At 38.0% G+C, this 16,061-nt stretch overlaps 1 protein-coding gene across 2 annotated transcripts in view; it reads left to right on the top strand.

The window, feature by feature from the left end:
* The window catches only part of TMEM168 (transmembrane protein 168), a 28,962-nt gene extending 15,788 nt beyond the window's left edge, over positions 1 to 13,174 (top strand). For both annotated transcript variants that reach the window (XM_051795458.1, XM_051795459.1), the window contains exons 3-5: positions 1,512 to 1,654; positions 4,085 to 4,359; positions 8,624 to 13,174. In XM_051795458.1, coding sequence (XP_051651418.1) covers positions 1,512 to 1,654; positions 4,085 to 4,359; positions 8,624 to 9,171 — 966 coding nt within the window. In that variant the 3' untranslated portion in view covers positions 9,172 to 13,174. The remainder of the gene's footprint in view (positions 1 to 1,511; positions 1,655 to 4,084; positions 4,360 to 8,623) is intronic.
* The last annotated feature ends 2,887 nt before the right edge of the window (positions 13,175 to 16,061 follow it).

The following is a 16,061-nucleotide window of genomic DNA, read 5'->3' as shown; positions in this document are numbered from 1 at the left end:
GGAGGTCCTTTCATCCGAAATATGATGGGACACTTTTTAAAACCAGGACAGGTAGCAAATGGTATTCTTCCTTAGCCAGGAAGCACATTAGATGGGTAGTGCTGTTCTTTCAGGCTGAGACGTTGTGTGTTTAAAAACTGAATGTAGTTGAATTAGTGCCATGTGCCAACAAGAACTGAGTTGGTTTAGGTGTCATTTTTTTCAGTATTATTCACTTTCCAAATTATTAATAGCTTTGACTATGTATTGAGTTGAACTACCAGTCCCTGTCTAATCACTGAGTGTTAAACAATAAGGCAATATCCAGATTTTTTAAAAACATTAATATTGTAAATTTATGCAAAGAGGGTGAATAAAACATAGAGAGGGTCAGAGACCACAGGACTCTTCTCAAGACAGAAATCCGTAGCTATGAATTTATTTCCTTTGCTGCATAACAAACATTAATATTTAACAAATGCATCATGAATATTTAAGTTCTTAGTTAATTATATATTATAATACTGTTTCTACCTTTCCTAAAATATTTAATGCTTCATTAACCCATTCACATCATACTAAAATAATTAAAATTAATCTGTATCTGCTCTGCCTCTCAGTGACATCTGGCATTTTTTTGTACACAAGTCAGCTACGTATCAGTAAGAGTAATCTTTTCCAAAACTGCTTTTTCCCTACAAAACAGGAAAACTCCATGTAGGTTATTAGCTCTATGAATGCTATGAAGTCCTGTAGTGGATGTTCCTTCTCCTCTGGTATTTATGTAACTGATAATGGTCTTTTTAATTGAAATAATGTTCATGAATGTTCTCAGAAGTCATCTTTTGTGTGATACATAGTGTTCCAGAAAGAATATTTTGAAAACTCATTGGTGTTAAAAAGCAAGAATATTTGAATGTATATTTTCAATGAACACAGAATCATAGAATGGTTTAGGTTGGAGAAGCCCTCTAAGATCATCGAGGCCAGCTGTTAACCCAGACTGCCGAGTCCACCACTAAACCATGTCCTTAAGTGCCACATCTACATGTCTTTTGAATACCTCTAGGGATGGATGCAATATAGTGTGCTGTAATCTGATTCTAGGTACATAATATTGTGTGTTGTACCTTACTGATTAAGGCCTGACTCTGCAGATGTCTACAGATATACTTATTTTATGCATATAAATAGTTTTGTGGCATTTGATTTTCTTGCCTGAATGGGTAAAACTAAGCTGTGATCACAGCTTTTACAGCTAAGTCTTGTGCTGTCAGTGTTTTCAAATGCATTCCTTTCAGAAGAGTGATCCCTGCTTACCAACCACTTTTTCCCCAAGTCTTTTGTTTGTCTTTAGCGTACTTCACCATGTAATATGTGGAAAAATAAGTATACATTACAAATAATATTTTGCATGTTTCAGGACCCAATTATGTGTGATCAAACACAGGGAACTATGGTTCATAAAACCATAACCAACAGACAGGAAGGATTTTTTGTAAAGTGCCTAAATCTCTTTATTTTCTTTTTAGCCAGCCAATGGGATCTTCATGAGTGCGTTTCTCATTGTTTTACCTCTGGAGTCCATGGCTCATGGGCTTTTCCATGAGCTGGGAAACTGCTTAGGAGGAACGTGTGTTGGGTATGCTGTTGTGATTCCCACCAACTTTTGCAGGTATAGTTACCATGTATTTCAACTGCAGAGTATTGTAAGTGTACTGTTAAGTTGTGGAGGCAATGCAGTAATGTGGCTTGTATTTTTCAATAATTAAAAACAAATTTAAATAATAGGGAGATTTTCTGTTTTTCTCATCTTCTGGAATGAGTAACTCCAACTCCCAAGTTTTTATATCTAATTAATTTGTTTTTAGAAAGCCTGTGAATGCTCTTCAGACCAGTTGTGCATGGGCAGATTCCATAGCCCATGTCTCATGCAAAGGAGAATCAGGGCATCTGAGTGAGTGCAGATATTTTACATGAGGAGATTTAATAAACCAAACAGATTAGTTCAAAACAATTTTGAATTCTGTTAAATGTGATGCCATCTACATTTAAAGGGCAATGAAATTAGATTTGTGAGTGAACTACATGTCAGGTCTTGGTATTGAGAATTTACAGCTGATTTTTATTCCAACGTAAATGTTACTGTGTGAGAAATGCTTGGGGGTGGAGGGATTGTACCATTATTATTTGCCATTTTGTGTGTTTTTCTTATAAGCTTTAAACTTGCAAATGCTTCTTTAGCCATATAATTAAAATTGGTGTGGGCCCATTTGTTTTGTAAATGATAAAGAAGAGCTATGCAAATCATCTGTTTAAGTTACAAGAGAAACAGAGTAGTCAGTTGAAACAAGAGGCTTAAAAATAGAACTGCCCAATTTATGAAAACTGCCCAGTTTGAGTATGTAGTGGATTGGGAAAAAAATTACAGGCAGAGAAACCGAAGCTACTGTGCTAATCTTAGATCACTGTATCTTAAATAGTGTAAAAACCAAATTTTCTGAGCTTCTGATCTACAGCTGTGCACCCTTAAAAGAATCCATGAAGTCAGTTATTGTTAGGGATTAAAAAAATAAATGTTCAAAATTTGCATTACAATAAAAATAAAGTATTTTTGTTTCCATGGCAACAATATAATTATCTCATTGTATTATATTGTTCTGGCTCTGGCAGTTACCTCTAATTTTGCATGAATGAGATACTCTTGAGCAACTGTTTAGGACTTGACAGAACTAAACTTCCTTATTAATAAAGCTTGCCTCTTTCAGTGATGGGCTCAGTCTTCACTTGCTGAGACAAACAGTAATGATGAGGTATTCAATGTAGCTGTAGTAGTGGAACATTAACTGTCATAAAAGCACTAGGCAGGTAGGAGGTGCAAAATTGAATTAGCTAGACTAATGAAGAAACCAGGTGGCTTTACAAACTGGATTGCAAACAGAATGCGTGAAGAATACATACATACATACATACATACATACATACATACATATATAGAAAAAAAACCCCCATAAGTCATGTTTTGTATTATTAGAGTAAGATCGTATTTTCAGCCACAAAACCTCTTGTCTAACTGAGCATAAATCAGGCCACTTTGGCACAGCTGTCAGTCATGCTCCTTATCAATACCCTTATTACATTGGCTGAAGAGCGATGAATGCATTTCTTTTTATGAAAATACATTCCAAAAAGCGCTCCCATAATTGGGTGTCTTGGAAGGCCAAATCTCTTATTGTAACGATTAATGAATAACTGTGTAGACCTAAAAAAAGTGTGTGTATTTTCACTATATATTTTATTCTATATTTTACGTACTATAAGTATTTGATTTTATATTTTATATATTTATCTATATTTTATATAGAATATACATATATTAATAGAAATAAAATGCATTTTGGAACCAAGGACTCTTTCTTCTCTTCTTATATATGCATATTCATAGGTATAGAGACACACACGCACATACATGGTTTGTTCCAGGTCTAATTTTTAACTGTCTTAAAACTTTGATTTTCTAATCTGTGAACACTGTTATCTGAAACGCATTTCTTATGGTAAAAGAGCAGCATCTGAACAGCACACACAAGGAATAATTACTGTATATGTGCAAGTTCCATATTTCAAAATGTCTGAGCAAAATGTGTATTTGGATTTCTCTTTAGTCTGTTATTGGAAACTAGTTTGCATTTGATGTTTTGTGCAGATTAGCACTCATTCTCCCTGTGCTTTTTTCCAGATGTAAGTGCTTTCGCATAGACAGTGCTTCTCAGTGGGGCTTTATGAAATTGCTGGAACTTCCCCAGCATGTTCACATTGCAGCTCCTCTCTCTCCCTCTGTCTCTCAGCTGCAGGAATAGCACAGGGCTTAGTAAGGACTATGCTTTGAAGTGAAGTGTGACAGAAGGGAGATAGTGGTCCCTTACACAAATACAGTAATTTAGGTTGTTTATAAACTGTGCATTTAAAGTCAGTTTAAATTTAGAACAGTGCTACTTCATAGCAGAGAAAATATGCACAGGGGAGAAAAATCACCAATTGCTAAAAGCCCACTAAGCATGAAATAATTATAAACCATAATCACAGCTGTTTTCTTTCTCTTTAGTCCTGATGGCCAACCAACTCTTCTTCCACCTGAGCACGTACAAGAGTTAAATCTGAGGTCTACTGGCATGCTTAATGCCATCCAAAGATTTTTTGCATATCACATGATTGAGACATATGGTTGTGACTACTCTACAAGCGGACTGACCTTTGATACTCTTCACTCCAAGATCAAGTCTTTTCTTGAACTTCGGACAGCAGATGGACCCAGACACGATACCTACATTCTGTATTACAGTGGTCACTCACATGGCACTGGCGAATGGGCACTGGCAGGTAACTGGTTTGGGGATTTTTTAATTAATAGTTTTGGTATTGATAGACTTTCCAAATCCATTCATTCTGTAAAAAATCATACTTTATTGCAAAACTTTGATGTTTTGGTCATACTTATTATTGCATTGTCATTATTGCATTGTCCAGAATGGCAAAGAACCATTAGTGTTCAGAGAACAGGTTTATATACAAGCTCCTGGCAGGGAAGGAAGAAAGAAAGGGGTAATACTACAGAGCATGACTGTTAAGAGACTAAGGGGCAAAAAGGAGTTGAAAAAACTGGACAGGTTGTGGGCTGACTGATAGTGGAGAGAATGGAGAGATGCAGGCACCCCTTTTGTATGCAGTTGTTGAAAAGAAGCAGTTCTTTCCTTGCCTTGCTTTGTATGACAGCCAGGTATGTTACTTCATGAACTTTGTCATTTTAGTATTCTTTCACTTTAATAAAAATCCTTTTGCAGCTAACTAATCTTTCACTTGTTCTCAAAATTGTCTAAATATTGTTGACCCCAAAGGTATTCTTACAGATTTAAACATGGTTTCATATTCTCCTGATTTTCATCCACATGATTTTCATATTCAACAAGTTAACTTTAAAGATCTGTTCCCCCCCCCATAAAATTTAAAGTGGAAATAACCTCCTGCTCCAAGGGCAGATTTTTCCCTGTATTTCAAGAATATTTATTCACTGTAATGAAAAGCACGATCTTTTCTCATTCCTTGGACATGGCAGAATGTATTATGTAGTGTTCTGTGTCACTGTGTTAGTTAGTCATGAAGTCCTTAAGATGTGCTTTGGGTTTTTTTGTAAAAGATAGAATCAGTAACAGAAATAGGAGGCAGTTATACAGTCCACACCAGAAAAACAGGTCTTCAAACATATTTGCAAACCTTGTATTGTAAAAACAGCTATGATTTGCTGGTGTTCTAGACCTTGGGAGTGACTGTGGGCACAGGCCTTAAGACTATAAACCCTTATATAAAGGGCCAGTTCAATGCCCCATCATATGCTTGGCATAGACTTCACCATTTTCCATTTTCTTGGCCCATTTTTTATCTCTTTTTAATGGCCAGTTTTGTCTCAGCTCTGTTCTTTGGTAAGCATACTGAAGTTCTTGAATCATTGCAAGGTTTAGCCTTGCTCTGCTGCTGTAGGGAACTGAGCTTCTGAGGTCACTGTGTGCAAAAAGTGAATCTCATAGTAAATCCAGTGAAAATTTGCAACTGGGATAGAATTAATGCTCCTGGATAGCACTCTGCCTGTGAGCTCGTGGCTGTCAGCAGTGTCTCTCCAGGTGCATGTGCTCTTCAACAGGTTAGACAGATATTAGTTTTGTGTGTGGTCATGCTGAGGTAGGTGTCCAGGCACAGGTCACTTTCCATCTGGAGGCTCTGTACCTGTTTTGGTAAAGCTCCACAGCTGAACCATTTGTTCTGCTGAACAGCAATGTCTACTTTTTTCTCAAAGGCTTCATCCGTATCAGATATTTTAAAAAGCCACGGTTGTACTGTGAGCCTAGCATGAGTGGTGAAGTGCAGTGTATGCTAGGTGGCTGAATTACTTCTCTGGGAATAGGGTAGTTTGTCCATAAGAGCAGCTGCCACCCGGTGCAATTGCTGAGCGTGGAGCAGGATAAGCAGCAAAACTCCAACTCCCACCTATGCTCCAGCCAGCAGCTTTCTAGCATATATAGAGCCAAACATTTCTGCAAAATTTGGCAAGCTTCCAACCCAGTCCTGGGTTATGTCTTGCCAGCCTGGAGTATGACAAGGTTGCTCAGGTGTCTCTGTACCTGTGTAGGTAGCTGTAACCTATATTGAAATCTGTCTTCACTTTTAGGATGAGGGCCAAGGGGGCTGTTAAAAAGAAAGTTTCAGTACTAAAAGATAGAGTGTAAATGCAGCGATGTTCAGGTTTCTTACAAAGCTCCTTTTCAGTTCTCTGTCCAAGCACATCTTCAGCTTCTACATAAAGGAGAGAACAGGCAGCTGTCACAGGTCTTGCATGCCTTTTTTGTGATTAATTTTAGTTAAATTGTGGAGTATAACGTGATCTTCCTCAGATAGCACTACTCCTGCGCATAATTTGGAATATAAACTGAAAAGATGAAGACTGCTTGACTCTGTAATTGTGCCCCATGTATTGGACAGTAACATTTTGTGACAGATGGAACATTGGTCATCAGCTCCAGTACTGTGTACTATCCTCTGACCTGTGAAGAGGAGGAGTAGAGATGGCAACAATTAAATAAAACATTCATATTTAAATGAAAAAGTAGTTTCTCACTGCCGCCCTATACCATGATACTGCACAGCAGTAGCAGTGTACTCTTTGCTTTGTAATGACATCTTTCAAAGGAGGCTTACTGAATTTATTAATTCACTAATTATGTTTCTCTGTTGTTGAAAGCTGAGATGCAACATAGTGGTGTATAAAAGAAACTGTTAACTAGTCATGCATAAAGTATGAGCAGTAAAACGACCTGGGAGGTCATGTTCTCTGAGTGAAGGCAAAGGCATGAGCTGGGCTAATGAAGCTTTGTCTCTGTTGCTGGACCTGTCAGCTTAACTGTCAGCCAGCAGAACCTGCCAGAGAGCCAGAAGTGGCCAGAAGCCTGGATTCCTTACACAGCTTGCTGCTTAAATCTTGCCCTGGCTGATAGGTCCATGTGTCTGAGGTCAGTAGGGTTAGAAGCTGAGCATGTGTTTGCCTCTGTCTGTGAAGGATGAGATGGTTTTCTTTGGGTGATTCTATCCAGTGCTGTATTGAAATCACCTGCACTCCTGCATAGTTACACTAAAATAAAGTTTATTTATAAGCCTTTGAAATGTGAACAAATAAAGAAACTTTTACAGATAATTGATACAGAAGGTGGACCTAGAAAAGGGGAACTGCTTCTGTAAGTCTCTGCTGTAAGTAATTACAGCAATTTGGGGATCATGTGCCAAGACAAACTGTAGGTTTGTATATTAGAGATTTTCTTTGGTACTAAGTTTTCCAGGTTTGCACTTGTTTGGAGACAATTGCAGCCCTGTAATTTTGCTTTTGCTTTAACTGAAATATCATGCACAATGCTTTAATTCTGAGCTATTAATTTGAAGCACGTTTTTTCACCCTTTACAGGTAGAAATGTAAGTGCTGAAATATGCAGTTAACAATGTTTAAACATTGCTTAATTATATTCCACAGTGAAAATCACTCTGGAATTAAAATACAGTTATTCTAGATCACGGTTTTATATCTTTCTTCTTTTTCATTGTTTTTAAGTTGACATTTTCAAACTAGAGTATTTTTGTTGTAAATCTCCCACTGACCAAAACCTAGGCATACCAGTTCTTCACATTTAATATCACTGTGGAGCTAATGGAGATTTATTCATTTGTTTGCAAGATATTGTCCTTAGACACTTCAATAAATAGTCTGCTTTTCAAAGCTACATAGATCCTACAACGTCCATTACACTTTAGCAGAAGGACTCCCACTATAGGTTACTTGTTTTAATTACAATCTCCTCTGTCAAAGCACTGTTGGAGCAACAGCTGAGATGGAACATGAGAAGTTGGACACTTTAGTTGCAAGGATCTTCTGGGCTGATAGGAAATAAATATTGTGGGAAAATTTCTGTGAGGTTTGTTTCACCGAGTTGTAAATCCATACCAATTTTCTTGAAGCTCTGAAAACAACTGTGTCTATAGAGAGAATCTCTTCATTTCTGGTCATGTGAATTTTTGGTCATGTGAATTTTTGTGCCTGTAGGTGACTTTCTCATTGACATTCTTTCTTGAAACTGTTAGCCTGTGTTTTGTTCTAAAGTTATCTCTTAGAGGAGCCTTTTTTTAGTTTCATAAAGACATCTTAAAAGAGTCCTTGTTCCTAAAATTATAAAGATTTAATACAAAATAAACTTCATTTCAGGTTTTCTTTCTTTGTTTATCTATTTCCAGATTTCTTCAGTAGACTGTGTTTTTTTTCACACTATGAGGGAGTTGCTTCCCCCCCCCCCCCCCCCCCCCCCCGGTGTTTGTTTTTTTTCTAATCAAGGGTGAGCTCATGGTTTTATCTACCATGGCAAGTCAGATGGAAGCAGTTCACACTTCTCTAGAGATCTGCAACATTTACAACCAGAGAGGATCACTTGAAAGCGTGTTCTTATCTGTCCAAGTTGTTAAAGTAAGGAATTCGTAGAACCAGTCGAACAGTAAAAATTCTTCAGAGGTTTCTGTTTCTTTATCCTAATATTAAAGCTTTTTGTCCTTTTGCCAGGGGGTGATGCTTTACGACTTGACACGCTCTTGGAGTGGTGGAGAGAAAAGAACGGCACTTTTTGTTCTCGGCTGATCATCGTTTTAGACTGTGAGAACTCTCAGCCTTGGGTTAAAGAAGTAAGAAAAGTAAATGACCAGTATGTTGCCGTGCAAGGAGCAGAAATGGCCAGAGTTGTAGACATTGAGGAAGCAGACCCTCCACAGCTTGGTGACTTCACCAGGCAATGGGTTGAGTACAACTGTAACCCCGACAGCAACATCAGCTGGTCTGAAAAGGGACGTACTGTGAAAGCAGTGTACGGTGTGTCAAAGCACTGGAGCGACTACACTTTGCATTTGCCAACGGGAAGTGATGTTGCCAAACACTGGATGATATACTTCCCACGCATTACCTATCCACTAGTACATTTGGCAAACTGGTTTTGTGGTCTCAATCTGTTCTGGGTCTGTAAAGCGTGCTTTAGGTGCTTGAAAAGACTGAAAATGAGTTGGTTTCTTCCCACGGTGCTGGACACAGGACAGGGTTTCAAACTTGTCAAATCCTAATTAACAACCAAAGAGGAAATGAAGTGAGAGCTCTGGGAACTTTCTCACTGTACCATACTTAAAATTTTTTATCTTACTCTTTTTCTCTGAAAAAGTCTGCTACATTCACCTAATTCAGCTCTTTGAGCAGCTATACTATATGCAAGTTAGAAACTGCAATCTTAAACAGAAGATTATGATATTTTGAGTTTTGTTACAGGTCTGTATGTACATATATGAGACTTATTTAATATGACCATGCATTCTGGAGACAGATCGCATGTTCCTATGGGTTTCTTAGAGTAGGCTTTGTTCAGAGACACAGTTTGATGGACAAGAGCTCCTGGGAATGTTACAGCACACTCATCTGTCATTCTGTCCACTATATAGTTCAAATATAGGAAAGGAGCCAAGCTAGTACTCCAGTCAATTTACATATCCTTGAAATTATGTGGGGGTATCAAGAGTATTACAAAACAGCACTGAGCCAAAAAGAAAAAAAAATAGCTACCATAGAAGAATAGCTTAGTGTAGGTAAGTAGCTACCAAGAATGTTTAGTTTTACTTGCTTTTATATCTTCAGCCCAGCCTCAGTTCTCTACTGCCATCAGTGGAAATTTGCCATAGAAAACAGGGAAATCAGACAACCCTCTGATGTTCTGGTGCTGCTCATTGTTTGCTGAAGTGAGTTTTAAAAACATTCAGTGTTACTTCCAATATTCAATATCTTTGCTGCTGATCTTTGGATATATATTTGCAGTAGTTAATTCATATATGGAATAAAAACTGCACTGAGCATTTTTCCCTCACCTGTTAGGGTGGTTTGATCTTTTCCAGGCTCTTACTAGTCTGTACTTTGAAAAGCTACCCTGAGGAAAACAAAACAAAATAAAATCCAAGGAATTTAACAAAGAAAATAATCCATAGATAAAAAATGGAAATACAAGTGTTGCCTTGCTTCTGTGTTTATCTGAAGTCTTTGCTGTGCCTAAGACCATGATAATGTAAAATACTGAGTACAGGGTTGGACCAATGAGTTCATTAACTATTAAAACCACAAGCAAAGTTTGTTGGAAGGAATGCATTATTCCCTTAGGACAGAAGGGAATCCTGAGTATTCCTTAAGTCTGTTCTCTGACCCATAAGGTCATAGTTTTAATCCTTCCACTTACAGAGCTGGATGGGACTCCAGAAATCCTGTCCTGGCCTTTCCTTCAGTTAGAGAAGCTGCATAGCTTTCTGATCTCATCTCTCAAGTACAGAACATAAGAAGTGAAACAACTAAGTGGCTGAAACAGTAATATTTGTGGGTTTTTATTTGCATATGTGTGTGCAATTTACTAGACCTAGAGTTTACTTTTTTCTGTTTTCATTGGTATTTTAATAAAAATGTTAGGTACTAGCTGATACTTGTCTTAAATGTAACTTTTTTTAAATTTAAATACATGCAAATAGTATAATAGCTCTTTAAGTCTTTGCCATCATGACTTTTTCTAATGCCATGTGAACGTTTTACCTAGCTAAGCTAGAGAATCTGGTAACACTGATACCCATCGTTAACTCCCAAAATAAATAATGAGATCTACAATAGCCAAAGCAATTTGCACCCACCAACTTCAAAATGGTGATTTTTTCAGAGTTACAAATGACAGCCACTAAGTTTCTTCATTACTCCATATTGCACGATGTTCTTTAGCAAGACACCACCCCACCATCCCTTTCCCTTTTTCCATCCCCTTCCATAATGTAAAAAGGGGATCTAGAAATGAGAGAGAAGAGATATCCTGTGAAGACTTAATGCCTTTGTGTCTTGTCTAATTAAGTGCTGTGATTGCAGTTCATAAGAGGTGGCTGTTCTCAGTAAGGACAGAGGGTACTTACACCATCTAACTTCAGGTATCCAACTTAAGTTCCTAATGTGGGAGTCTGAGGTAGGAGTCATCGCATTTAATTTCAGGTGTCCAAAAGCCAGACATCTGAATCCATGCTAGTGACCTGAAATGCTGCACTGCTCATTAACAAAGAGAAGTAAATATTTCCAGAGGACCGATCTGATCTCTGTTTTAGGATGAATTTTCCTGTGATTATGCACATTACATTTGTTTTGGTTTCATGCACAGACAAATCCCATATGTCTGTTGAATAACTTTAGGGCACCTCTGTTCTAAGCTGTCCTGTGGAGCCTGGGCTGGGTACATAAGCTCCTAATTCAAGCGCGTGAGTTGGATACAAGAATCTGTTGGGTTGCAGAAAAGCAGCACTGCCTCTTCCATTTTTGCTCAACAACCCTTGAGTACAGATGCATAAAGGCAGTCATTTGGTTTGTAAAATCTCCATTATTTTGACTGCTCTTTCAGTAAAAGTTCATCTGATTGCATTATAAACCATTACAACTTGAACCTTAGAAATTTTTAATTAAGTCCCCATAAAGCAACATCCAATAGTCACCTTTTGAACATTTGAAGTCAAGAAGTTAGTCCTTTCTGTTTTGGACAAGCTTTGAATATCAACCATAACTCTCCCTACTAATTATAATGGACAGATCTTAATGGGTAAATCTCTACTTGCTACTGTTACATTTTCATGGACATCATCTGTATCTTTCTTCTGTACAACTAGGAGAACAGGAATGGTGTGGGACTGAGACTGTGAGTAGGATCCACTATGCAGTGTAGTGATGGGCTTAGCTTTGGGCAGAATAAACACAACAATTGGTGTTGCTCTTTTGCCTCTGGTTATTAAATGGTTTCCATCTTACTTATCAAACTGTTAGATTTTTTTCTAGGATAAACTGGGTGATCTTCATCTGTTTGCTGAAAGTTAGATAAAGAGCCAGCTAAAAATGTGGCAAACATATTATTTGCAAAACTAATCATGTCTTTGCAGACTTGTTGCAGGTTTTGCAGTTAAAGACCTCTGATTTTCTGAATATGAAATAGTTGTAACATGAGCTAATGTATTTCTACTTTTGATTTTGTTATTTTTTTAAACAACAAAGGCATGGTGAAAATGCTGATTTAAACTAAAAGAAATGTTTACAGCTATTTGAATTATGACACCGTTTTGTACAAAGAGACTGTCATGTATTTCAAAACACAGTAAAACCAGGGCTGTGGATGATGAGGAATTCAACCACATTAGTTCTTCACTTCTGCGCTGACTTACATCAAGGAATCCTACCATGACCAACATTCCCAGATGGAGCTTTTCTCCAGCTCCTCGTTCTTGTGCCTCTGCAGGTCTCTGCCCAGCCTGGGTGTGTGCCTGTAGGACAAACACCAGGAGCTCCTGTAATCTATGTGAGGAGTTATCCCTCTTCTCTTCCTTGTATAAAAGACAGGGGCAATGCCTGAAAGAGAAATTTAAATTTAATTCCAAAGAATGTTCCATATTCTCTCAGTTACGTACAAGTTGTTTAGCGGTAGCGTGTACAAATTTCTGGGTAGAGAAAAATCTGAACCTTTTTTCAAGAGGTTTGTCTCTCTATTGTATATTCAGACATTTTGTTATAAAGCTTGTTATAAATTTGTGTCACATTAGTAATTTTATGTTGACTTTGTTTCATTTACCTCCTCTGTATCAGCCTTGCCGAAACATGCAAATGTACTGAGTCCCATAGATTTAAGTCTTTTACAGGAACTCAAATTGCATATTCACAGTAATATTTTTCTCTGAACAAGTATTGGGGGGAAAAAAGCCATTGTTCTTTGTTTTTGCACTACTAGAGTTATGTATTTGCAGTTCCTTATGCTTTGTATGCCTTGTAGTTGTTGTCATCTAGTCTCCAGTTGAAGTTTTTCCCAGAAATAATGTTGTTTATTTTGTAAAGGCATAGTTAACACTATGCTGGCTGTAAAGCACCTTTGTTGCAAGCAGTAGACAATGAAACTGTGTTAATTTTCTTGTTTATAAATACTTTTTTGTGGGACGATTTTTACTGGATATACAGTTTTTAGATCTGTAAATAGATTTTTGAGTGTATTTGTGATATTACTTAAATATATTTTGCTGGTTTGGATGCTCATTTCCATTTCATGTTTTTGTTTATGTCTTGATCACTTCCCAAATTTCTGTGCACCCTCCTGAATTCCATGAGGTTTTTCTATACAGCTTGTTTTAGGGGCAGGATATTTTTAGCTAGAAATTGCAACAGAGTTTATTGAAAATACTCTAAGGATTATTTGTAGTTTACTGATTTAATAGAAATGAGAAATACTACTTGCAGTTATTAATACGTTTCACCTTGTCATTTTTTTAATCACTTATTCAACAAGCTAGTAAAAATACTGTTTATACTTTGACATTATTTTATAGAGTCATAATTGAAGTCTACATTTTACATGAGTATTTGTATTTAGTCAAAGTCGTCTCCAGTAAGATCAAGGTTAGATCAAGGAGGGTTCCTGTGTGAGTGGGATCAAACCTGGGAGATAAAGCAGAAGGAAGGTGTTGCTGCAGAATGGTGAGGAGGACAAATCTGCACATCTGCTCCTCACAGAAATTGCTGAGGAGGTTCTTGCACTCCATCCTCACGAAACAGTTCCAGCATTACTCTTAACAAGCCGGGACTTGTTAAGTGAAGGCTTTGGTGGGAAGTGGACAAGCATTTACTGTGATGAGAGGTTGCAGGTGTGTCGGTGGCAATCCAGTGTCCAGAGCTGCAGAGAAGGGCAGTGACCACGGGCAGAGCTTTTAGCACAATGACTAGCAAAGTACAATGATGATTTAGTGGCACTTTTTTGTTGTTGTTTTTTTAAACGGAAGGAATTTAATTTTGACTCTTTCTAATTCATGATTGAATCCATTAATTTTGCAGCTTAACAATCAGTGTTCTTTTCTTATTAAACTTCTTTAGGTCCTTTTCTGCTCAATTTCAAATTCAGAGGTAGCCCTGTACAGCAGCACAGCTCACCCTCAGTGCTGCCCTGCAGCTATTCTAAGTCTCTGTAGAGTCAGACAACCCAAAAAAGCATTTCTCCATCTGTGGCACTAAGTTTGGGATTTGGGGTAAACTTTTTTGGTTACCTAGAAAATAAAAGTCAGTTAAAATAGCCCTGTGAATGTTGAGAGAATGTTTCAGCTTGGATGCTATTACACATACATTATTGTTGGAAAACAAGTGTAGCAAAAATTTCAAGCACGTTGATTTGGAGCAAGAAGGGCATTGATCAATGTTCAGCTGGTTCCCATCGACTCTTGGACACATTGCCCACTACCAGTGTGGAGTGAAAAAACAAATACACTGTTACTGCTGGATTATACTGGAGACTGAAAAGCTGGATCCAATAGCAGTCCTCAGTATTACAGAGCTCACCTTTAGAGACTCAGACCCAGAGTGAGTACAACTTCCTTGCACAACCAGATGTGCACACCTTAGGTGTTTGTGAAGGGCTGGTCACCCTGCAGGCAGCAGTTGAACTATTTGGGATACTGAGTAGGAAGCTATTTCCTACAGGTCCCTGCAGCATCCAGCTGCTTACAACTGGTGACATGGAAATGTAAAATTTTACTCCTCAGCAGCACTAAATTATTTTCTTTATGTAGTAATTATATAGTCACTTCAAGGTGTCGTGAAACATTCTGGGCTCTGAACTCTGATACCGCTCTGCATGGAGCTAAGGAACTGCCAGTGCTGGTGTTGATGGAGAAATACAGCCAGCTCTGCTCAGTACAGACAATTCTATAGTTAATAGATGCTAAAATCACAGTGAACCTGACTTTGCTATCCCACAAATGCAAAGCCAGGCTACTCTAAGACAGTCTGTGTTGGGAATATAAAACAGAGAACTTGGCTTCCTTTGCAAATCGAAGAGAACAGCCTGATTTGGAGATTGGCAAGAGCCAGAAGAGAAGTAGAAACTTTTTGCAAAAAAAGTTTGCTTTATAAATAGTGTATAACGTCCCTAGATACCATAGTACTGACTACATTATAAATGCATAAGAGATCCATTAAGAGAGATGGGGAGGGGGAAAAAAACCTGACAAATTAGGTTTTTATAGCTGAAAGCCCTAAAGATTCCTTCTGCATTGCAAAAGAGTAAAAAGATTTTTATCCTTAGACAAAGGTTACTTCTTTTCTCAGGAAAGAAAGGGCAGAAAAAAAGGAAGAAAACAATGAAGGAAAAAAATGCCAAGAGGAAAAGTAATATTATGAGATATGTCAGATGCAGCACTGTGGCCAGGGGAATGGGAATCGCAGACCGAGAACTAGAGAGAGGCTTCAGAACTGGTCAGTTTTGTTTCTTATGGAGGCAACCTGTGTGTAACCTCAGGCCAGAAGTGTGCTGTGGCCCATCCTAACAAAGGATGGCCTGACAAGGTAGGCAAGTTTCCATTCTGGGCATATGACCTGGCACCATCTAACGTTCTAAAGACGGCTTCTAAAAGTATATGATTATATTTTGAATACAGTGCCTGAAACCAGGTGATGCTGCACAGCTACAACTGGCTGAGTAGTGGGGCTTTATTAGTAGGAAGACAATAGTGTATGTTACCTCCCCTCAGGCACATTCTCACCATGGTGTTTGTGCATGCAATGCGTGCTGCAGCACTGAAGAAGGTTCCCTGTCTGCTGCCATTGCTGGTGAGGAAGATGGCTGTTTCATTTTTACTCTTGGGTGAGTCTTCACATGCTTCTCTGGATGAGGAAACATGGTACCTTCCAGGCTGAATTTGAAGCAGGTTTCTGATATCTAAAATAGCTCAGTGAAATAAATTGTTTAAAGATCGAATATAAGAGGTTTGATGAATAAAGACAGAATACAGTCCTGACATACACAAAGGAGGTATGTGAACTAGAGAAGAACAGAAAGGGAGACTGGAAAGGGAGCAAGAAGCCCTATAAAGGAACCACATCCTGAATGTCTTGCAACCAGATGTACCACAAGATTGCTTGATTTAGGGCAGGAAGT

This window comes from Manacus candei, unplaced genomic scaffold (genome assembly GCF_025592945.1).
Source record: "Manacus candei isolate 608988 ecotype Guabito, Panama unplaced genomic scaffold, ASM2559294v1 h1tg000043l, whole genome shotgun sequence".
Classification (NCBI taxonomy): Eukaryota; Metazoa; Chordata; class Aves; order Passeriformes; family Pipridae; genus Manacus; species Manacus candei.
The sequence above is the reverse complement of the archived record's forward strand: the minus strand, read 5'-3'. Positions and strand labels throughout refer to the sequence as shown.